Source organism: Diuraphis noxia, unplaced genomic scaffold (assembly GCF_037042655.1).
Source record: "Diuraphis noxia isolate RWA-SAM2 unplaced genomic scaffold, SU_Dnox_SAM2 contig0005, whole genome shotgun sequence".
NCBI classification, from domain to species: Eukaryota; Metazoa; Arthropoda; class Insecta; order Hemiptera; family Aphididae; genus Diuraphis; species Diuraphis noxia.
The window spans coordinates 34,474,964-34,501,029 of NW_028301715.1; the positions used below are offsets into that span (position 1 = coordinate 34,474,964).

General features: G+C 26.0%; 1 protein-coding gene across 5 annotated transcripts; it reads right to left on the reverse strand.

Moving 5' to 3' along the window:
• Nucleotides 1-1,049: 1,049 nt before the first annotated feature.
• Nucleotides 1,050-25,873, reverse strand: LOC107168481 (receptor protein-tyrosine kinase sevenless). Of its 5 annotated transcripts, none has more exons than XM_089229742.1 (28): nucleotides 25,444-25,873; nucleotides 19,817-19,873; nucleotides 14,436-14,495; nucleotides 14,243-14,336; nucleotides 13,946-14,166; nucleotides 12,734-12,976; nucleotides 11,461-11,617; nucleotides 11,258-11,377; nucleotides 10,891-11,185; nucleotides 10,625-10,816; nucleotides 9,744-10,060; nucleotides 9,363-9,661; nucleotides 8,889-9,086; nucleotides 8,642-8,831; nucleotides 8,401-8,556; nucleotides 8,173-8,337; nucleotides 7,068-7,243; nucleotides 6,565-6,903; nucleotides 6,228-6,503; nucleotides 5,929-6,122; nucleotides 5,398-5,846; nucleotides 4,677-4,868; nucleotides 4,383-4,604; nucleotides 3,846-4,315; nucleotides 3,542-3,768; nucleotides 3,091-3,282; nucleotides 1,897-2,021; nucleotides 1,050-1,800 (listed from the first exon to the last, which is right to left on the reverse strand). In XM_089229742.1, exons 1-28 carry the CDS (start codon nucleotides 25,558-25,560, stop codon nucleotides 1,520-1,522), a joined length of 6,024 nt encoding a protein of 2,007 aa, XP_089085868.1. In that variant the 5' UTR covers nucleotides 25,561-25,873; the 3' UTR covers nucleotides 1,050-1,519. The 5 variants fall into 5 exon arrangements, with proteins under 5 accessions (XP_089085868.1, XP_089085867.1, XP_089085865.1 ...); XM_089229741.1 differs by having other exon boundaries at nucleotides 12,860-12,976; nucleotides 25,444-25,697; XM_089229739.1 differs by having other exon boundaries at nucleotides 8,173-8,319; nucleotides 25,444-25,697.
• Between the last annotated feature and the right edge of the window lie 193 nt (nucleotides 25,874-26,066).

Consider the following 26,066-nt stretch of genomic DNA (forward strand, 5'->3'; position numbering starts at 1 on the left):
AATAAAAACAGCATCCGCAACATAAACCAACCCAATGCCATATCCAGAATGATTCAAAATCAAATTTCTCTTCTAAATCACAACAATCAAATTGTCACATTGCTATGGATTCCTAGCCATACTGGAATCCCCGGAAACGTAACAGCAGACACCCTCGCTAAAAGAGCTAAAACATTCCCTGAAGCCTCCTTAGTGCAAGTTTGTTCTCTGGGAGATATCAAGGGAGTAATACAGTCTCTGATGCTGCAACAATGACAACACCACTAGACATCGTCACGCACAAAATTAAGAGAAATCAAACCCTCTATCAACCCTTGGCCAACATTCACTACCAAGAGACTTCATGAAGTCATAATTAACAGACTCGGAATCGGCCATACGTGGCTTACACACAGTTTTCTTTTGAGACACGAAGACCCTGGTTTAACCTGCAGTGAAGCTCTAACCATTAAACATGTCCATCTACACTGCCTCAATTTTGCTGATACCAGAACCTCCTTAAACATTCCAGAACACTTTTATGAAGCACTTGGATCAGATTATGAAAATTCTAACAATATTTTAACTTTTCTGAAAATAACCAAACTGTATATCACTTTATACAATCTTATATTTTTCTTTGATCTTTTTTCCTTTTCTACATTGCACATATCAAAAATAATTATATTTTAATATTGTAAATTGTACCTTAATGTAAAAGTAATATTTAAATATGTAAGCTAATAACAATAGTTGTTTTCTCTAGAGTAATAATAATGAAAAAAAAAAAAAATGTATAATGTATTATTTGTGGTCAAGTGGGCATTGTTTGTATAAATAGTTGTAGGTTAATATAATTTCAGAGGAAACTAAATGTTTTTAATGATTATTAAAGAATAATTGAAATTCAATTATCGATATATTTTTTAACAGAATGGGACACAATATTAATATGTCTAAATACATCTAATCATAGATGTGTGACCCAATTTTAATTTTAATCAAACTACCCAATTCCTCAGTTGTTTATAAATATTATTTTTGAAAACTTTTAGCAAATAAAAAGTGAATAAAAAATTAACATAATATATTACATGGATTTACACTTAACACACATATGTATCTTATTTAGGAACTTTGTAATTGATATAATTTTAACACCCAAAAGTGTGATACACTTTCAAGTGTTACATCTTTACTTAAGAAATAAACATTTTGTACAATAAATTATTACAATAATTACATAACACACTTAATGTATCATTTGACAGTAGTTGTCATTGGCTTCAAGTAGATGCCAATAATCGGATATCCTTAAAAAATAATTTAACAAAATATAAACAACTAGTAGAAAAATATAACTTTCAACAAAAATAATGATTTGATTGAATATTAATTATCTTTGTTCATTATTAAAGTTATAAATAAGAGCAATAATTATATAACCCTTTTACAAAATTCTCTATAGATCAACAAAAATAATATACAACTAATTTTAAGTATTTTAGCCTTTAATTCAGCCACGTGAGAAATTGTCAATTTATCCTATAATTTCTGGATTCATGTTGCAATATAAATTATCTTCCGGAATTGATTCTGGATCTGAATCTCTATTATCAACCATAATAACTGTAGGTGTTGATAAATCTAGGTACTCACATTTATCATTATACAGTTCCAAGTATTCATTGTTAATTATTTTAATTGGTATTTCATATCCATCATAATTACTTGAGGGAGATAATTTTTGTTGAGAATCAATACCTGTAATAAGATCTATTGAGTATTTCTCCGATAGAAGTGATACATTGTGCAGTTGCGCTAAAGAATACATTATTATACTATTACTATACATTGCTTAATGTATATCATAACTGGTTTAAAAATATTAATAATATAAAGTATGATTTTACATACGGCCATGAGGAATATTAACATAATCCAGTGGCATAGCCATGTATGATTTTAATACTTTTAAACAGTATTCAAACTTTGGTCGTTTCTCTGGATCAACATGCCAACATTTTTGCATCAAATTATATCTGAAATAAGACATGTAGAAGCAACTGATTTTTTTATATTAACAATTTAATAATGTACAATGAATTTTAATCAAACTAATATGCATTAATTTAAAATAAATAATTCTTTTTAGAGAGACTGGGCATAGTCAATTATTTTTATTTGACGCACATTCAAAATTATGTTTGTATTTTCCATTTAATCAACTTTATTTTTAAAAAAGATTCATAATGTAATACATAAAATAATACATTATAAAAATAGAACAACAATATTTTTAGTATTAAGAGATATCGAATATAAAAATATTAAAGTTTATAATTCTTAATGTGAATGATAAAAATTATTGATATATATACTAGATTCAAAATAAGAATATATCAGTCAGCAGATGAAAATATGCCCTGTTCACACATCATCCCCACTACCATTTCCTCTACTCAATGCCCAACATTTTCTACACCCACCCGTGACAACTATTATTATCAGTGATTATACACAATAATAAATTATCACGCCTAAAAATTAATAAATCGTCCAGTAATGTGGAGTTCAACCTTGATGTCCAAGGCTGCATATTCTTATTCTGAATTGAGTATAACCATCTTAACTTATTGTAAAGAATATTGTATTTATTAATTTTAGTAACATTGTTCTATTAATAATATTCAAAAAAACAAACATTTCCTTTTCGTCAGATTTTGAGTTTTAATTTTAAACTTAGATCAATCTACCAATCAATCATTTTTTAACCTAACTTCGATCAGGCAAAATACCTATTTAAATTCTCCAAATTAGCATTAAAAAAATATAAAATTAATATTTCAGACATTAAAATTTATAATCTCACTATTGAGTTGCCTTATTGTAAATATTATAATATTAACATGATTTAACTATCAAAAGTATTTCAAAAAATGGGTTTCTAATAGAAGCATTGAAAAAGTTTACTTTGTAATTCATTTGAAAACTTTATAAATGTTACACAGGTCTTAAAAATATTAAACATTAAACGCCAAATTTTTGGTTAAATAATGATAGAACAACATTACTGGTATTTACTATATAAAAATATTGTAGTATATTTACAAAGTTTTTGGACAATTAATTGGTTTTTCAAGCCTTCCACCATGCTGAACGTGATACATGACATTTATATTAGATAGTCCTGGATAGGGCTGCTGTCCTACAGACATTATTTCCCATAGGAGAACACCAAAAGCCCAAACATCAGATTGACTGGTAAAAACACCATCTACTAATGATTCTGGTGACATCCATCTAAGATAAAATAAAGTATAGATACATAAAACATTATTAATAACTGAGGCAGTTTCAGTGACAAAGAACATGAGTGTTGATGGAAAAAGAGGAAGAGGAAGACCAAAAATGAGATGGCTTTAAGTTATAGAGTGCAATATGAGAATGACTGGTGTGTGTGAAGAGGATGCTAAGGATCATAGTAAGTGGAAATTGAAAATCAAGGTGGTCGACCCCAAATAGTTGGGAGAGAAGGAGAAGGAAAAGAAGATATTAGTACCGAACAGGCAGTAAAGCTTCTCCTTCTTTCCGATAATAATCATGTGTATAAATATTTCTCGCTAGTCCAAAATCGCCAATTTTTATAATTCGCTCTTTAGGGTCAGAAGAGGACACTAAACAATTGCGACAAGCTAAATCACGATGAATGAAATGCATTTGTTCTAAATATGAGCATCCTTCGGCTACATCTATGCACATTTGTCCATAATCACTAAGATTTAATGACTGAAAAAAAATATTGATAGATGATGTTTTAATGTTATTTTTTATTTTTTAGATGATAATAGTAATATTAATCTTACATTCGTATGTCTGTTTTTCCTTAAATAACTTAGTAAATCACCTTCTTCCATAAGTTCCATAATAATAAAATTAGGGTCATTATCTAAACATACTCCAACCAATTGTAAAATATGCTTATGATTGAAATTATTCATTAATTTTGCTTCTTTTAAAAATTCCTCTACTTCACAGTGACTAGCACCTTCTTTTAACGATTTAATCGCAACACGAGTTTCACTTTCTCCCCTCACTATATCTTTAATTTTTCCTTCAAACACTTCACCAAAAGCTCCTGACCCCAATCGTTTTGTAAGTGTTATTTGTTCTCGCCTAATGCTAGGTAATTCATTTTCTTTTTTTTTTTTGAATAACACAGCACCTTGGTAACCAACATTGACAGCATGAAAAAATGTTGGTCGTTGTGGCATTTCTCTGAGTCTCCCTAATTCTACATCTGGTCTCATTGGTCCTTTGGAAGTATTTGAACCTACTGTTATAAAACATTTAGATTTTAATTAATAAAAATAATTAGCGTGATTTTATACAAAATTACATACAATACTTGATCAACATTGTCAAGAAAAAACAAATCAAAATAAATCCCGTTAATAATATTTTCCAAGAGACATCTTCATTTCTTAAAGTTTCCACTTGGTATTGGGGATTGAAGGGTTCATCTGAAGTTCTATAATCGCTCCACCAACCATGATGATTCTCTGCCTTAACACGGAACTTAAATACTACGTCACGTTTCACATCAGACATAAACCAATGATTTTCTAAAAATTTATTTATTTTAATTAGTACATACTAATACTTTAAATATTAAAGATATCTAAATATGTAATTACGAGGTCCACTATATACGGTTGTCCAATTAGTTGTATTTAAATTCAAGCTTCTTTTATTTCTCATTTCACTAATAATTATTCTTTCTAGAGAATAACTTTTAACGCGTGATTCAGATGGATCCCAATATACAATGTAAACAGATGGTAATGTCTGATTTACTTGAGGAAATCCAGGCGGGCAAGGTCTTTTTACTAAAATATAACAGAACATTGATGAACATTCATTTAACAAGAACCCAAAGGAAATTAGGAATTTCATAATTTAACTACCAGACACCAGTTTTTTATCTTATTACTAATAAAGTTAAAAAAAATTCTTAAAAACTGAATACATTAGCAATACAAATTTCAAGTAAAAAATATTATATATATTATAAATACCACTTTTTTCATGTGGTAGTAAAATAACTGAAATGAAAATTCACAAAAATATTAAATAAAATAATAATAAATATTATATTTGATACTTCATATTTTTAAAATTATACTATTTCAACCAAAAATAAATTTCCATTAATCAGTATTTTTAATTTCAATTATAATTATTGAATTTAGTTTTAAAAATGTGACTTAAGTTATTTTTTTTGCTTATTCTAACACATATACATATAACACAAAAAAAAAATCTATTCTAATTTCTTTTATTTGTAGGACGGAATTTAAATACGGTGATTAAACAGTAGCCTATATTAGTCAATATTAATGATTTGTTACTACTTACTTGATTCAGATAATCCATCAATTGTATATACAGCTGTTATATTATTTAAACAATGTAATGATGCATTATTTTCTACAATAGGTTTATCATTTAAATCTTTAATTCTTATTGAACACATTGATTGATTTGTTGTCCAATAAATATTATGTTTATCAATTGCCAGTGATGTTAAATTTAAGGTTGAATTAACATGAAATATAGCTGAACATTTACACCCGTTGATATCAGAAACCATAATATTTCTATGTTTGCCTTCCACCCACATAAGTCTCATTTTACCACTATTTGAAATGTAAGATGTCAACACATTATCAAATGGATATAAATCAGAACAATTACAATTATTATTGCTAGAATATACAAAAGTTTCAACATCTGTCCCACTCATGTTACTTTTTAATATATGCTTTTCGTTGGAATCAGGAATTTGTTCAATCCAAATAAATAAACTATAAATTCAATATTTCTGTTATAAATCATCTGTTTAATTAAATAACTTGAATTAAAATTTAATTAATAATTATCATTTACCCTTCAGAAAGAACAGCTGAAGATGGAAATATTTTATTTGATCTTGTCATCACTTTTTTAACTGTTTTTATCCTAGTATCAAAGGCCATAATTTTTGATAGATTTTCAGAAACTTCACACCAAAAGAGTGTTTTTGATATCCAATCAAATGAAAGATTTTCAATTCCCATATTAACTTCAGAAATAGAGTAAATCTAAAATAATGAATGTATATTAATATTAAAAAAAATATGGCACTGGATTCACTTATTACATCAATTTTAGACTTAATTTTTAAATTATAACTACAAGATAATTACTTTATTATTAATTGATTGATTAATTGGTGAGCTGTATATAGCTTTACTATCAGTCCAAAATGCAATATCTTCCATATCGTTTAAAGTAAAACTAGTTACCAAACTATTTGTCAGTAGCATTGTTTGCTGATTATTTTGTTTATTTGAATGGAAAATCATTATTTTCGAACTACTCACTATAGCAGTTTTAAATTTAAAAATTGCATAGCTGTAAGTTTGATTAAATATTATGTCTTGACTCCATCTACTACAGCCAGACATAGAACAAGCCCTTATCTATTTTAAAATAAAATTGTTAAATTTACATAATTGATTAATAATAATAATAAAACGTTACTTTAAATAATAAATCTGAATAAATAGAAAGTCCTGTCCATCGTGTTTGTGTGTTAGGTGACACAATAGATTGTTTTGAACACATTTGCCAATAATTTGTTACTTGGTAATAACATTTAACTTCATAGTTTGTAATATTTTGAATTATAGAATGTTGAAGTATAATATCCATACTATAATTGTCATCACTGAAGTTCACAAAAATACGTATGTCTGTCGGTACTGTAGGAATTGGTGAATATACTGTAACTACTTGTGATGAACCCCAAACTGTAGAAGCTTTGATACTGATTTCTAAAGGTGTACTATCAACTAATACTTTGGTATTTGGTGTTTCAAACTATTACATAAAATTAAAATAATTAATATCATAAAATGGGTACATAGTATGTCATACTGAGTTGAAATTATGTTAAATTAATAGGGCAATATGATGTTAAAAGATAATTGTATAAATGAATAATTCAGTTAACATTTAAATATAATATAGTATATTATACTAACTAAAGAATCGACTTTACTGTCTTCCTTTTCCAAAACTTTAACAGTATAAGAAACTAATCCATGGTTAACAGTTTTCACAGGCTCCCAAATAATTTCATACACACTTTCATTATTTCTAGGATTAACTTTTATCATTTTAACATCCACTTCCTCAGGAATAACATTTGTTTCCAAACCTAAATAACATAACATATATTTGAATGATAATAATTAAATATGAATAATAATACTTATTATTTTTAAATTAATGTACATTTTGAGACCAGAATGCAATATAGTTACCAACCAAACAATTAAATATTATCACTAAATTTATTAAAAATAAAATAACTGTTAACATAATGAGGTAATATAAATATATATATAAAAATAATGATATTCTTATGTGACGGCAGTGACCAGCAATATGTAGTGAGCAGCACAATAAAGTGAAAAAAAAAATATAAAAGCCAAGAAGAGCAAAATTAGAACAAAAAAGTTTTTCAGACATCATAATTAAGATAAAATGTATAGAATTCGAAACAATATAATAACATACAATAGTGTTAGATTAAATTTTATAAAGGATAATGTCTTTATTCAACACATATTTAAGTATAGTCATATTAAGTACTGATGTGAGTTGCAGTTAGACCACCCATACTATATTATAATTTTTAGTTTATATATCTATACCTCTTATTTTACAAACTGTATAACATTACACAGTGCAGAAATAAACTAATATTATATTCATATAAACATATATATTATATATACAGTATCCCGTGAGGATTTACCCGTTGCAATATCTCCTGAAATAATAAATTTATCATAAATCTGTTTTTTTTTTTTCATTAGACTTGAATAGACAGAACTACATCAGTCTACATGTATTTTATTTTTTAATTTTATTTTTTATTGAAAAAATAAAAATACCTAATTTGTAGCATATTTTTCTGAAAATGTTGACCTTTCAACATTTTATTTTCATTAATCTTATGATTTTTAATAATTTTTTTAGCTTATATAAAAAACGGCAAAAATTGATTTTTGTATGGGTAGCGAGTCCCCCCCTACACTTAATGGGTATACAACCTATATATATGTTATCTACATTATATACCTTTTGGTTTTGGATGAGCATATTGGTCACGAACACTAAATGTCTGAATTCCATTTAAGCTCATAGCTCTTATGATTGCTGGATATTGGCCATCTGTATCACTCATCATTATGTCATTACCTTTCTGAAGCCACAGCAGATGATGGTCTACATAGAATAAAGGTCCTGGATATAAAACAAAATAATTTGATATCTACTTCTAATGCGCAATATATTAATATTATATACCTTGAGTACACGAGTTATCAAATTCTTTAATAGGATTTAGATTATTTAAATCATTTAGCTTCTCAGCAGTTGGTGCACGGAATAATTTTGATTTATCATTTTCCCTAAGTATCCAATACACCCAGTTACCAACAGAATCCACAGCCAAACTCATAACTAAATTTGAAATGTAGATACATAAACATGACATATTTTAAATTAATTGGGAATTCTAAATTCTATTTATTATCTGATATTGTACCCTTTTTTCCAGAAAAGTAATCGGTGCTATAATAACTGTGCTGTTCTTTTCCATTGAGTTTCGAAGATTTCACAGCAAACCCTGTTGACCAATATAAATAACCACCAACTGATTCTACTTTTAATTCTTTAGCGATATTAGATGCTAAAAGCAATTCTCTTTGACCTCCAAACAAATTTTCTCTTAGTATCTAAAATTTAACTCAATAAGTATTTATTAAAATGATGGACATAAAAATATTTATTACTGATTGTTTTGATGGATCTGCCCAATATATTTTTCGACCCAACCAGTCAATTGCAATACTTTGAACACTAGTTATTTCTAATGTACCGCCTTGATGATTAGTTAAATTCAGCCAGTTAACTTTACTTGAATTAACCACATAGAAAACACAATCTTCATACCAAGCCACATCGTTTAATGAAGAATTTTTAATACTGGTCTAGAAAATAAAAAATAAATATTATTATGTAATTGAAAATAAAATAAAATTTGATCAGATCATATAAACTAGCTTCATAAAAAAAAAACCAAAAGATCTTATTTTTTCTCAATACATTGGAAATACAAAATAATGGTCTTAGACTGATGTTTATAATGTAATAATTTCTATACTAAAATTCAAGGTGGATATAGTAAGACAAGTGCAAAATATTATTTTGTCCACTATTCTTTTAGTTAATACTAAGTCACAACTGTAAAAAACATATATACTTACTTCATCTTCATTAATTGAAATTGATTCTATAAAATCACCCATGATATCAGATATCAAAATGTGTTGTGAATTTCCCCAAAGTATAGATACATTATGATTTAATGTTTTTACTACAAACTCTGAAGACCAAGGTCCTTGTCCCGAAGAAGAATATGCAGCTACTCTTATGACATAACTTGTTCTAGCTGTCAACGAATGTATTAGGATCTCTGTTTTATTTGTATATATATTTTTCCAATTTGTTTCATTTTCAGATTTAATTGAAAACAAATAAGACCATCCTTGCCATGCACTAAGCCCTAAAATTTACATCATTTAAATTATACAGTATTCCATATTGTAAATAGGTGTTAAAGTAATCAATTTGTATTTAGTATTTACCCTGTCCACCTAATAAATGTGGAACCTGCCAGGTAGCTTTCAATTTACTAGATGTAGAGATTGCTTGTAAAGACTGGGGTGGATTTCTTGGGAATGGTATAGGTTGTTGATCAGTAAAATTAGATAGTATTAATTTGTAGGAAAAATGCATAGCAGGATATATGTTTTGATAATATTTTTGTTCATTAATAAAATAATCTTCTCCCATCAATACTGAACCATTTGACCAATAAAATGATCCATTAACATATGATAGAGTTATTGCATCATTAAATAAGGCTGTTATTGTATTATTTCTAATATCTGTTAAATCTTGACTGTAAACAACAAATATGATGGTGAATATTTATCAAATTTAAGTAATAATATTAGCAACTAGGGTTAAGCGGTGGTAAACACAAATGACTCAATGAGTATGAACCCAAACTAAAATAAACCTCACGTGATGACAAGGTAAAGACTAAATTGTGAATTAGTCTCAATTCCGAATTGATATTATCTACTTAATATTTAGATTTAAAGATGTTTTTAAAAAAAGAACAATGATTTTTAAAATGTATATAAAATATGTAAGAAATTGAAATATTAAATTTTAATCATCAAAATTTCAGCCTAAAAATAAATAATTTTAAAACAAGAGCAACACATACCTACTTTATTCAAGATGTTCTAGTATAATATGTTTATGATAGATTTTTTGTCAAAAATAATAATAACATCTAAATTGTGTGGAATGTATATACCTTATAATTTTTGTGAATCAAATTTAAGAGAAGCAAAGTTTGACTACTATAGAACTGATAATAAAAACATTGTACATCTACATCTGGTAATTATTATAATTTAAACAATTGTGCTATAAACATAATTTTTCAACTTACCCATCCAAAGAAACAGACATTATTGTATTATTCTTTTGGAATAATACCAACAAACAAAAATTTGCATGATCAATAACAAATGGTCCGACATTATGATTTGTTATTATTGTTAACTTTTCAATCTTCAAGTTATTTACTTTTTTATTGATGTCTAAACGATATATACCAAATTTTGAAGACCAAAACAAATATCTATTTTTCAATAAATAAGATAAATATTATAATACCAATCATACATTTTGAATGATATTAATGAAAATAATTACCCATTGCAAGGATCTACTTCTATTTGAAGTGGTTTAGAATCGAAACCAGAAACTATTTCTTCAATTTTATTCTCGTGTAAATCAAATTTTTTTATACTATACATTATGGTATTTTTGTTTGTAACTGATGACATTAAAATATAAAGGTGATTATTAAGCCAATCAATAGTTATGTCCATTAATATTTCTCTTTCAGTTGTAAACAAAACATTTATCTTGTTATTTGATAATGAAATTAAAGAACCCAAAGAATCCAATATATATATAGTGTTTGTATGTACATTAATTGATATATCTAAGATAGATTTTAATTTTAGTTCATAACATATATAAATGAAAAAACGATAATTGTTAATAATATCCATACCAATAATTGTTTGATTGGTGAAATAAACACTAATAGGTGTATCCATCATTTCTTTTGTTTTGACAAATATTTCATGATCAGATACAAGAAATAAATGTACAGGTTCAGGAGTATATTTCACTGAAAATCAATAATGAATCAAACATTAGTTCTTAAAATATTTTAAAATTATGAAATATAGTAATGAATAGTTTATTGTTTACTCATTGATGTGGGTAGAGTTTTGATAAACACATTGGTCATTGGTCCTACACCATATTCATTTCTAGCAGCAAGTGAAATAGAATAATTTTTTGCAGATTCCAAATTACGAAACATATAAAAATTTTCAGTTTCATTTTCTTTACCAGTCAATATTTCCTAGTAGCATCACACATTTAATAAAATTAAAACACAAATCAAATTTTATAAAGATAAAAAATACAACAATAAATACTAAAAAAAAATTAATTTGAAGAAAAGCGTTAAATATTATAGAATATATACAATGTTAGTTTAAGGAAAATAAATAGAAAAAATAGATAATGAGAGGCCAATAAGATAGTCAACACTTATAAATGCATTAAAAAGTTATAAATTATAGAACATCAGACATACAATTATTTAATTATAAACATTGGCAAAAAATAATTAAAAACACAAATTACTATAGAATTTGTAATAAAACATTAAGTGAAAGGTTAAAGATAGCAGAAATTCCAAATATCACATGACTGAGCTATTAAAGATAAACAATATGAAAGTCACTCTGTTATATAGTAAGTATCATTATATATAAGTATCATGAGTCGTTGAATATGTTACTGTAAAAGGTGTATTATACTTAAATTCAATAATAAAAAGATTTTGGGCAGAAACAGGGTGTTAGGCTATACTTCTAAAAATAGTTTAAAATAGTTTTTTTTTTAGAACTGAAAGAATATTTGAAGTATTAATTTTTAAGAAATTAATTTTGGTTTGCATAAATACCTAGATTTTTTTAATCATAAAAAGGATTTTGTTTTTTTTTACTTTTAACTAACAAAAACTAACTAAGTACTATATTTTTTATGCAGAATGGTTCTTGAGGTTAAAAATTGAGAATTTTCACTGTTCTTGAGTGATAAACAAAAATAAATGAATAAAAAAAAACTCTTGATTGTAGAATTAATAGATAAATACATGGATTAATTCAGAATCTAAAATATCGATAAATATTTAGTGCAATACTAATATGAAGTATATTACAATATGAAACCAAGCGAATAACAAATATAAACATACATTTACTCCAAAATAATATAAAAATATTTACATAAAGATAATTATATAATAATTAATACAGTTTGACAGAATCAATTGTAAAATAATATATTACATTTATTTTTTAATAAATGTACTATAAGTAATATTGATTTGTGCATAGAAGACCATGCATTTTGGTGAAGAAGAACAAATAAGCAAAACAGAAATTGTATGTACATATCATGTTCTGACCTTGAAGATGGTGTACTCTTTTGTAGGCTCTTGGATGGTCAAGTGATAGGATAGGATTGGGGCTAGAGGAAAAGGAATAGCTGCCCATGTAACTGATATACTAGAATCTGTAGGAATTGTTCTCACAATTTCTGGTGTCATTGAAGGTGGAACTTTGCTGGGATGTGTGCTGATTACCACACTTGATTCAGAAACTATCAACTGCATAACTCCAGACCATGTTAACAGTAATACCACACGAAACTAATAAAAATAAAAACAATAATTAGGTACATAATATGTATTAATGACAAAACAAATAGATAAAACAGTAGGAAATGTTTATTTATTTATAAGAAATTGAAAAAGTAAGTATTCATATAAAAACCATGTAAAAATTAATTTTAATTTATAACAAATACTTGTTAAAAACGAACGAATAAAATAATGAAACTAATTATTATTGAATTAAAAGTATTAAATAAAAGGCATCCAACATCCTTAACATAATATACAGGGTGTGATTCATGGAGCGTACAACACTCATTATTTCAAAAAGTGTAAATGTTTTTGAAAATATAATTTTACATAGCTTCAAGTCCTTAACAAAACAATGTTTTTATTAAAAAATTATATTTTTAACATTTTTTTATCCATAATTTTTTAATTTTTTTACTTTTTGAATGACAACATGTAGTTTTAATTTGATATTCCAAAACAGAATATTTTTCTAAGTATTTTGATACATAAAAATTGAATTTAGGGCAAGTAGTTTATGAGTTATAAATATTTAAACTTTAGATGAGCGGAGTAGTGGACAAATATGTCGCGGGGTAACCCCGTACCACTCTATTCCACTCATCTAAATTTTAAATATTTATAACTCATAAACTACTTGCCCTAAATTCAATTTTTATGTATCGAAATACTTAGAAAAATATTCTGTTTTGGAATATCAAATTAAAACTACATGTTATCATTCAAAAAAGTAAAAAAATTAAAAAATTATGGATAAAAAAATGTTAAAAATATAATTTTTTAATAAAAACATTGTTTTGTTAAGGACTTGAAGCTATGTAAAATTATATTTTCAAAAACATTTACACTTTTTGAAATAATGAGTGTTGTACGCTCCATGAATCACCCTGTATATTATGTTAAGGATGTTGGATGCCTTTCATAAGTCACCCAGTATATATACATATAATAATTAATTAATTAATTAGTAGGTACTTGGTAATTTGTATAAGGCCGAAGATTATCCAATTGTATGATAGAGTCATTATTCCATGTTTCTTTTTGGCAATATTGCCAATTTCCTTGATTATTTTCTAATTTCCATTGAACTCTGTATTTGAAATTTTTCCTTCTTACACCTTTCCATTGAAGTTTAAGAGATTTATCAAATAGAGAATCTGGTACTAATGTTGGGGATGGTAAAGGCCCAATTTCAACTAAATATAATTTATAATATTGGAATTAATATTATAATTGATTAGATGTTAACAAAGCAAATATTATTAATCATACATTGGAGTCTTTGAAAGTATAAAGTAATAGCATCATCACATCCTGCAATACAATATAATTTGCTTTGAGATATGTAATTTGCATTAAATTTGTCCTGTAATATATTTTAAGTTTTTAAAATAACGTCTTAATAATATAACTCTGAAAAGTTTTTTTAACACAAAATTATTTAATTAAAAGCACATTAACTTACACAAACTTTTGAACAATTACTAGTAAGTGCCTCGTTCCATAAAGTGCATCCTCTAATACACTGAAAAACAAAAAAATATAAATCATTTATTTATTTATTAAATATTTTATACCTGCAAAGGGGCATTAAGTTGACATAGTTTTAAACATATCAATACTTAATATTATGAAGAATACATAACAGAGGCTAATCTATTCTGTGATATAAGTGATAGGTTTAACGTTTAACTATTTAAAATATGTTTTTATTGTGAAACAATATACTTTAAATACAATTAAATAAATTCTTAAACGTCAATTAGCCCTCCCCCCTTAATGAGTGATAAAACCCACCCCTGATAATTAATTAACAAATACATTTAAGGTATACTATTTTAATTTGTCCGATAATATCATCAATAAAAAGGTCAACATTTGTTAACTCGTGAAAAAAATTATCATTCTATAATATATGCATAGGACTGCTTATAGAACAATGTTTTATTTACTTGTGATTTTCAATATACGTTTTTAAATTATGAGTGGTAATTTGCTGTACCTGTACGTAATAAAATACTAACACAATAATATTTTATATTTGTAAAGAGTCCATTGGATATGACTAGCGTATTAATATACTAATTTATTTATAGTCACTGTTTTTCAGTTGGATAAATTCCATTAAATTAACAATTTATTGAAGCGATAACTGATAGAGATACCAATACAATTTCAATAAGATAATAATTATTATTAATTCACATTTCAGTACTTCGCGATTATAGATATTGCAATAGCCATTAGCCTATACTATATAGATAGATAGATCATAATTATTGAATAGTTAATAGCCAGAGTATCTGATATTCAAACAGTCGACAGATATCTATAATCAAAGTTCACATCATAGACATAATATAATAGTCTATTATATTTATATTTATATGTCTATGGTTCACACTCCCGAGTTAGATAGTTAGATTACAAACTACAGGTCTTTTCATACAAGGAGCGAATGTTGGGTTGTATAGATATACCAACAATATTAACCATTTTAACTGAACAGAAATGGTTCCGATACATTTGGGTAAGTAGGTACTTGTGCTATGTAAGTTGTAAGTACTTTGTAAGTACATGTGACTTATTGGAATGAGGTGGAATCGGGAAATTTATAAAAATATCAGGATGGAACAATTTTTATATCAATGTTCTAACACAAAAGCTGTCTGTTTTTGGGAGCTAATAACAATAATAGATTAGTCTGAACGACTTACCCTCCTCTGATTTCCGACTAAGGCTGGGGCTATACACGGCGATTTCCGCTGTCGTCGAAAACCTATATATTTAAATCGGAGAGGCTATACGATTTCGCAGCGATATTCATCGTCGACCGACGATTTTTTTTAAAACCACCCAATCCATAAAACCGCAAAACCGTCTATTTCCAAAACTTTTAATGTTAGTGGCTATACAGGTATTTTGATTCAACTAATTTCGCGGCGATTATTACCATAGTACAGTATTTTAATACAATATTATTGTAGATGATGTCGTAAATATCATAAACATAATATATCTAAACAAATTATTTCACTGGGTACGAAAAAAGTATATATATAAAGTAAACGAAAACGACTGAAAAATGAACAAGTACCGTACGTGCTCACACATGCAATGTGAATGTTCTTGACTTCTTGAACTAAGCCCACCAGATGGGTGTAGAATTTGTGTAATAGAATTATATTTATAACTTCGGAACTAAATCATGGCAAAATTATGGTAGAAATATTTTGAAAATCGCGGCGAAAATATTGAACGAATCAGTCATGCGAATTCGTTGTGTAAAACGTGTAGCAGCAAAGTACACACAGTATTACACACACACACACACACACATAAAAGTTAATGCAACAAAATACAGATTCAACATAAATATGAAATAAGCATGTTTTAACAAGTTCTTGAAATAAGAATAAATAAAAAATCTACTCAACATTTAATACCTTAAAAATATTATGAAATTGGACAAAATAATAGTTATATAGCTTGTTACACTACATAATTTGAAATTATTGCTTAAATAACATAACAATTTAATATTCTTAATAATGATAAATGAAAATAACGAGTTTTCAAATAATAATAATACTCACTCAGACAATAAGAATGTATCTACAATTTTTAACTAATGGAAAAACGAAATGAATAGTAATAAATAAAAATAAAAATACATTTTTGTTTTTATTTTTATTTAAATTAAACATGCTGACCAGATCCACAGCAATTCACACGGTACATCATCCGGGACCCTAACAATGTTAATTCGATAAAATAATAGTCAGGGTTACTTATTAGTTAATCCACAAATGCGGGTCGAGAGCCCCTTCATATCAATTTGACTTTGTTTAGTAGCAATAATTATTATTAAACGTACTGATCGCACTTCTTTATTACACCAAATACAAACTTATTTTGTGAACTAATAAACTAGAATAGACTTAAATAAAACCATACTATATAATATTTAGAAGGTTATTAAAAATAATTAGGTAAGTATATAAAAGTCTAAAAAAGCAGTAAACACACTAAGTTTAGAAAAATGTTTACTGTAATAAGATATAGGAATTGTAAACACATTTCTATTAAAAACGATGTTAAATTGTCAACACTCCACAGTTCATTAGTAGTAATTAATGAAAGTAATTGAGTGATGATTAAAAATTTAAGTTTAAAATTATGAACAAAATATAGAATATATTATAGTGTTTCATGGGTGTGGTGATTTACATGCGGTTCACATAAGGTAAGTTATCTAAAACATGATCAAAAATTACAACTACTTGATTAAATGTAATGTAGGTATCATATTATGATATTGTAGAAATTGTTATGACTTTGTGAGTGATGAACTTCGTTAAATTGTCACTATATAATAACTTGAAAATTATAATATCTAGAGTTAGGATGTTGATGACTTTTGTATTTTTTTTTCCTTTTATTCTGTACAATGCTATCCTAGCTAAAAATTTATTTCATGTTCCCTTCTTGATGCAGAATATTCTAATTTTATTTTGCATTTTTAGCTATAAATGCATTTTTTTGTTTTTTAACGTCATTTTTCAACATTTTTTCATCTTTATTATGGCATTTTTTGTACTTTTTATACAATGTGGGGCATTTTTCATAAATGACAGATTTTAGGGCAAATGTTACACCCAAGTTTGGAAACAAATTTAGTTTATTTAAAATCTAACTTTGCATTTGGACTATTAGTAAAAAATAATTTTAATACTAATTAAATTTATTTATACCCATATCTCTAATAAATATTATTATTTATAAATAAGTTTTTTCACTTACTTAATTAGTAGGTATTTCAGATAATTTTTAAGGTCACTTTTTGAAGTTTTTATGGAATTTTTGCACTTTTTTGTAGGGCTTTTTTGCATTTTTTTTAGGGCATTTTTGTGTTTTTTAGGTCATCAACATCCTAACTCTAAATTAATATCTATATACGATACTGATTGGCCATGAATAGAAAGCTTACATTATTAGACCATACAAATAAAAGCACACATATTGTTTAAATATTTCACCTCGATCAGGAGTCAATGAATTTAGAAAATGTAAAAAAAAATTGTCAAATGAGACTTATTTTTATCCACGAGGTATGAAATATACAAAGATTCATCTTCTTTACATATGAACCAAGGATTATGGTTTTATATAAATTATAATTAACTTCTATTGTCTGCAACAAGACAGGAAACGTTCAATAAATATTTGTTCACAGCGAAATATGTATCCCGGCCACTTGATTCAATTATTCTATACTGCAAAATAATTACGCATAATAACCTGGCGATTACATTTTGCTGATTTTAAAAGTTACCTAAGTATACAGTTTTTGAAAAATAAACCATGCGCAATAATTTTTTCTACTAAAATGAAACTATACATTCAATAGTTTTAGATGTAGCATAAATAATGAGATACCTATTATAATAGCAACAGTATTATTAATCATAGTATAAATTTGAACTATTTAAATACATATCATCCTAATTCCTAATACAGTTCTATTAGTGAACAGCAGCACATTTTAGTTATAAATAAGATAAATTCGTATTAAATCATGAGCAAAAAAAAAAAATGCGTCTATTTCCATCTTCAGTAACAAATTATGATATGTTACCAAAACATACAATATTTACCTATATATAAAAATCGAGATAAAAATCAATAAAGATTTTTACGAAATATAATTAATTTCGACAATATCATCTAAAATACTAGGAACACTAAACCAAATATTACTAAACTGGATTTTCAAGGTAGATATAATATTTAATAATATTATTAATATATAATATATTAATGGTCACAACGAAACCGGATGTATAGTGTACTGGTCTATAAATTACGTTGTTTATGGTTTAGGACTTTAACAAGCCATTAACAGTGACAAAATAATAATTTTCATCCTCATTCTGAATTAAACTTACTTTGTATTGAATAATATAACTTTACTCTAATAAATAATAAATTAAATATTACATTCTAAATTAAATTAAATAAACTACAAAATCGATAATATTAAAAATTACTTCAGTCATTTTTAAGATACATACATAATATGGGAAATTGTTTAACAGATTTAATAGAAATATTAACATAAAAAAGGATCTACGCGTTAATGCACAGTCTAGTTCATCCTATTGTTCAGTGGTTTGTTTGTGAGCGGTCAAGTGAACTTCCGTAGCGTCCTTCATATCCTATCAAATCACCACCTGACGTTTAGATTTTTACAAAATTCCTATTTTATTTATACCTTAATTAAACAGTATCCGCTTTAAAGGTTCATATGAGAATATTAAGTACTAATGTGTAAGCTAAAATTCAAATGCTAAATACATTAATATTCTAATAAATTGATCCTAGAGTTAAAAATGTAAATTATTGATGCTATTGAGTACTTATATAATACGATGAAGCCCGGCAGAAACAGAAATAGATACAAACTATAGAAATGAAATAGAGTGTTTTATTTTAAAACCCCTAAACATTGTAAATTGTAATTTAAATTATTTTTAGGGTTTCTGCATATAAATGCCACGGTTAAAAAATCAGTTTAAGCTTGACCACATTATAAATATAGGTACCATACCAACACGAAACATATAACAAAGTACGCGTAAACACCGGATATAAAAAAAAATATATTCTCAGGGAGATTTTTTTTCACTTTCTGAAATCCTAGTACATACATAAATTAAAATATTATGCAAAATTATATCAAAAATAGATACAATAACTGATGGAAACTAAAATAATTCTTAATAAGTGGAAGTCATTTGTTTTTTATGAAAGTAGGTAGCTATTTAATTCATAAAAATATATTACCTGATTTACTATACATTCGGAATTGCATAAAAGTCCTCCATGATTCGTAGTTTCATTCTGAAATTAATTAATAACAATTTTAATTAATTAGTAGTTACAAATATTAAGAACATGTCTTTTTATTAAAAATTATAGTTTCCTAATTTATAATATATAATATATAATATATTACCTAATACATTCATAACTGTATTCCGAGCTTTATTCTCATAATTATACATTTATACTTGAAATAAGATACTGAAAAAATGTGTCTAGTTAAAAATTAGAGCTACCATATTATTATTGTTTGCTAATAATTATTATTATGAGCTTTGTTTTGGTTTGCATAGACACAGAAGTGAACTATTTTAATATTTTCAAGAAATTGAGATTTTCAGGGCCAATTTCTTTAGGTAAATACTTTGAACTAATTTTAAATATTTCCACTAACAATTTAAATTGTTTAACGAATATGGAGTGTATAATGTATAGACAGAGTCTGCAAGATTAAATACGGCGGCCACTCTGTATAATATTAAATTATAATATAACTAGAGTTCAAACTACAAGTATATACAATTTTATCAACCAACTTTATATTGATATAAAATTTATTATGTTAGTGTAGATATATTGTATATTATAATATGATTTTGTATTTTCACTAATATATTTTTTTATTGATTTCAAAACTACTCGTATTACTTACGTAAAATAGTAGAAATTATATTTTCTTTCATAGGTACTATTTATGTCTACGTCTATACGCTATATAATATTTTAAGATTGACGTATTTCCTTATCTATTCAGAAAATTTATGTAGGTACCTACAATCTGTATTTAAAAAGAACGCTACAATCAAATATTATTACATATTTTGTATAAAATAATAATGTATCAATATTGGTTTCAATTTGATGTGGGAGACTATTCAGTATTCATTGATTTAAGTATAAAACTATTCATTCAAACTTTTTAAATTACTAATTAGAGATCACGATTCTAAAACAAAAAAAGACCATAAGAATATATTTTTAAGAAAAAAATCAAAAATTAAATAATATACAATCCAAAAATAATTCCTAGGTACAATTGAGTTGTTAAAAAAAAAACTTAAATGAAACAAATACGCGTGAGAATTTTTTCCGTTAAAACAAGTGCCCAAGCCCCAAAGAAACATTGAATAATCACATTTTTGAACAGGTGGTTGAATAAATGTTCATTATCTACCTGCGAGTGAAATAAGCGGACATCCTGTCCGCCCCTGTAGACATGTTAACTACCTTTAGTAGTAACCGTCTGGATGAACACTGTTAGTTATTATTTACTTGTTAGGTAGCCAGGTATGTACTACATAAGAGTCGTAGAAAATAGTTTTACTTCTTTTATTTTTATTACCACAGAATAAACCACGTTATCGATAATACTACCAAAATTTGTTTAAAATATTTTTAAATCGTCAATTATTTAGTGATTCTTAGGTTAGGTGAAGGTTTACTATAACTTTTATTATCAAATACCAATTACCATTATGTTTAATTAATAATGCGTACAAAACAGTGAACTAATTAGTATACAAATAGTGAACACCTTACTAAATAATTGTGTAATACAATTTAAATTTAAATTAACAAAAATATGATAATAAATTGTAGGTACCATTTAACATTAAGTGCCTATTTATATAATAACTACTTAATAAGAAAATGCATGCCTATGATTTATGAATAAAAAACACAAACATTTATAACACTATAATTAATGCAGATTTGTAGCAGTATTTTCAATACACAATGATTATTTATTAACAATTAAAAATAATTAATTTTAATACGTAAATTAGTAGCAATGTATCTATGTAGCTACCTATACTATATTAAGAGCAATGTTTACTAACTACTAATAGCTAATAGGTTCTATTTACTAACAAAATATTTAAAAGATACCCAATGGCCGGCAGAGAGCAGAGACACAAATACAAAGAATACAATGTACGAGTATACAAAAATAAAGTTACGCCAATAACATAAGTTTTAGTATTCTAATAAGTAATAATATAAAGTATATACTAAGTCAAAATTACTTCACTAATTTACTAAGCCAAATCAACCTGGATGACGCTATATAGTTCGCTAAATACATGCGTGTCTTACGAATCTACATACGTACTAAAATTGAATTCATTAGAATCTATCATATTAAGTTGTTAGTTTTATATATTTGAGTGAATTGACCTATTATAAAGACTAAAGCTAAAAACATTATCTGAGATTCTGAGCATAAGCCTCAGCTTTTCTTAGATATTTCAATTCTTATGCAAATTATGAGAATGTAAAATGTTACAAAAATAAAATGTTTATAAAGTTTATAATTTGCTTGAAAATTCTAATTTCTTAAAAAAAAAAAAAAAAACAAGGTACAAACAAACAATATTATATTTACGGTTAGTTTAATAATAATTTAGTTCACTATAATCAATTATTATTTATTGTTAGCATTAAGAAATCCCAAATTACTAGTATAAATGATTGAAATAACAATAAATTGATATTTACTATTTTGTTTAAAAAATTATGTTTCATGTTGTAAAACCAATATACTATTCACTCTGCGTTTAAAACGGTTTAAAATGAATAAAAGTACATAACAATTTTATTTCGTTGATATAATACATTAATACCTTCTAATTAGGTATACCAATGATAAAATATACATATTCTATACAATAAATATTAAATATATATAACATAGATAAACATATAAAAATATTAACTATTAAGTATTCTAGACATAGAGCTGATATTTATTAGCTTAAGATGAACAATGTAAGGAATGGTTAAACTAAAATGTTTCATCACGTCAGTGCACTAAATTGCCTTAATTAATTTGTGAATTTTATGGCCAGAAAATGTATAAATATAGAGGAACAATATCATATAGTGTTTGTAACTATTTGAATGTAAGTTGTAAAAATTGCTCTTAATAGTATTACTTATTTGAAAAACATAACAAAAACAATTAACATGTTATATGGCCATTAACATTAAGTTTATAATCTTATATATTTTCCAAAAGAGCATTTACAAACTGTTCATTTTTATTGATAACCTCTCAAAGTTTAAATCATTAATTTTAATTACAGGAGCCATCATGTTTCAGTTTAATCTAAAAAAAAATTCCGGTTACATATGAAAATAACTACTTCTATTGTTGTTAAAGCAATGAATACAAAAATTGTTTGTACAAAATTTACGAAGTAAAACTAATTACAACTAAACCAGTAATAATATTATTAGAAATTTAAATACACCTTTACTAATTGATAATTTTGATGTAAACATCAACAAAATAAAATGATTTATAATATTTAATACCTATGAAGGATGATATTTTGTACGATTTAAAATGTGTGGGAAATATACTTAAAATTTTCCCGATTCCAATAATATTTTAACTTATGAATTAATAATTTGTACGAAATATAAAAGATAATAAATAGGTAGGTACATATTCTAAAAGTGGAATTCAATATTACTAACCATAATAGACAATAGTACCACACTATATTCTAACCTCAGATTATATTAGTGGTCCACTTATCGAAGTAAATAGTGATCAATTATTTATTTAGATTTTAGAATAACGGTAAAACAACAATAATTTCATTTACACGCATTAACGATTTATTAATTATTAGTTTTACTCATTAGTTGTAAACAAATATTAGTGTGTTATCTAAATTTATGAATGTTAAAAAAAACATTCTTCCTTCATTACCTGACCTTAATACCTATCATTTATAACTTTTCAATTTCACACCGTTAGATATATACAATTACAAGCTAATATGGACCAATTATTTCTAGGTATAAAATAAGTATACGTAACATTACATGAATATTTAGAAGAATACAAAATCGTAAATATATCAATAACATGATTATAAGAATATATTATTACATTACCGCAGTATTTTTTTTGTGCTTTCTTAATAATTTACTCATAAAATTATCAAAATTAGTAGAAACACAACGTTAAGCAATATTAATAAAACATCGAATTCTCTACACAATTATTAATTTTTAGCCAAAATTACTCTATTACGTAATGATTAATTCAATCTCAATTCAGAAATCAAAATATATGATCTTTACGTTCTACCTACGTTATTTATATTTGGAGGATATACCCGGATATTTTACCTATTATAAGAAATATTCCATAATTTATTACCTACTTATTAGTTATTTGTAGTATAAACAGAAAACATATATAATAATATATATAAAATATAATGTATATATAAAAACACATTTAAAACATAAAACGGTACAAAATTAAAAAACTGACAAAACTATTCCGTCAATCCTTCAGATTTGTAATCATTTTTTTTTTTTAATGATAAAGAGTAAGACAAAGCAAAATGGGCGGTGATCCTTCTCAATTTTAGTTTAGAGAAATAGGGAAAATAAAAGCGTCTTGCATTTTTCTAACTAATATTTATTAGGGAATTTATTTGATTATTAAATAGGAAATTAGTTTTGTCTTAGATATTAATCGAGTCAGGATTTGGAGTACAATACATATTATTTTTTTTATTAGTACAATTATGGATTAAGTATAAATTCTACTTGGTATTTTTGATCTATAGACAACTATCAATTTATTATAAATACGAAATACCATTGAATAAAAATACTAGTATTTAATAAAATGTATTTAATTTAATTTTTTTAATTAATAAAATATTATCTATAATAAGGTCTATTACTGTCTATTAACAATGGAAATCGAACCGATTGTGTATACCTACCTAATATTTCTAGATAAAGAGGAAGTGCAAGCCAGGAATATCTAGTTGTAAAATAAAGAAAATTAAAATTATACCCGTTAACGGTTAGTTGTTTTAAAAATTGTTGTTCAAATTTTTAAAATTAAAATTTAGAATTATTTACATTCCGTTATATTCATGTAGTATTTAAGTCTTTGAATTTACCCTGAATTTATACTTTGGTAGGTATAAGTAAAAACAGGGTAACAATTAAATAGTAAGTTAAATATAATGCTGTAGGTACCTAAGTAATTAAAATTTGCAACCAAAAAATTAAATTAAATTAAGTGCGTAGGGAACATCATGAATACAATTACACTTATTATTAAGAACGTCTATTTTAATGGATGGTGATTATTTTACATTAAAATTATATATTATTTTAAATAGTTGAAATAATTTTAAACTCTTATCGCTATTTTAGATTACAAAACAATAGCAAGTACCGAGTATCTAGTATAAATACTATTTTAAAATAATGACAATAATGTAAATATTATATTTTTTGCACTTACAAACTAAAAGCAAAATAAATAAAAATATAATTTGTAATTATTTAATCATAATTAAGTATAATATGATAAATAGATAGTTTGATACATTTTAATCAACATTGTTAAAAAAAGTTTATTTTTAGATTTTCTCAATTCTGACGCGAAAATAATATTTTAATTATATCGTTTCCGAGCAATAGTCAGTTTATTTGTAACATTTATAGAAACAAAAATTTCTTAGTAACCAGTATATACCACCTAATCTATAAATATATTTTATTTGAAAAATATCGATGTAAACACGAACAATTAATTTTACCTGTAAATGACATCTTTCGTTGCATTCCAAACGAATGGTATCCTTTTGCGAATCCGAATGCGCAAAGATTTCGATGGCGAACACCAACGTTACAAGATATACATAAAGGTTTACCATGATCAAATGCTGCGTGTTGTGACGATATGCAATGTTAAAATGTCTTAATATTGACGAACAGAACACGTTAAAGCGACGAAAACATGCATGGGAAGCAGCGCTGAAAAACACATAAAACCTAACGCACCATGCGGAGGTTGCGGGAAAACTGAATTCTGAAATCCGAATTGCTGGATCAGCGCGGTGCTCAGTCCGTGAGCCGGAGTATACACTATACACGTTTAACAGAACCACGGTCGTGTGAAGAACCGTAAGCTGGGTATGGTAAACTGGTTCGCCGGGGTGAGCCGCGATATTATTATTCGAAGTTGTTGGTGTCGAGACGGCGAGTTACGAGGAGACTGTAAGCAGGCAGGTCGGTCGCTGGTGCGCAAACCGGCAACCACCAACTACAATTCACCGACGGTCGAGAAACACATCACGACCACTGCAGCAGCTGCAGCTGATACGGATGAATTACTGCTTATCACCTGTTATCACACCGTGTGTATGTATCATAGAGTAAT

Coding starts and splice junctions, on each gene's coding strand:
- LOC107168481 (XM_089229742.1), bottom strand. CDS start 25,560: ATGGTAAACCTTTATGTATATCTTGTAACGTTGGTGTTCGCCATCGAA. Junction 12,977..13,945: donor GGCCTTATACAAATTACCAA/GTACCTACTAAT, acceptor TATTTTTATTAG/TTTCGTGTGGTATTACTGTT. Junction 1,801..1,896: donor TGTTAATATTCCTCATGGCC/GTATGTAAAATC, acceptor TGTATTCTTTAG/CGCAACTGCACAATGTATCA.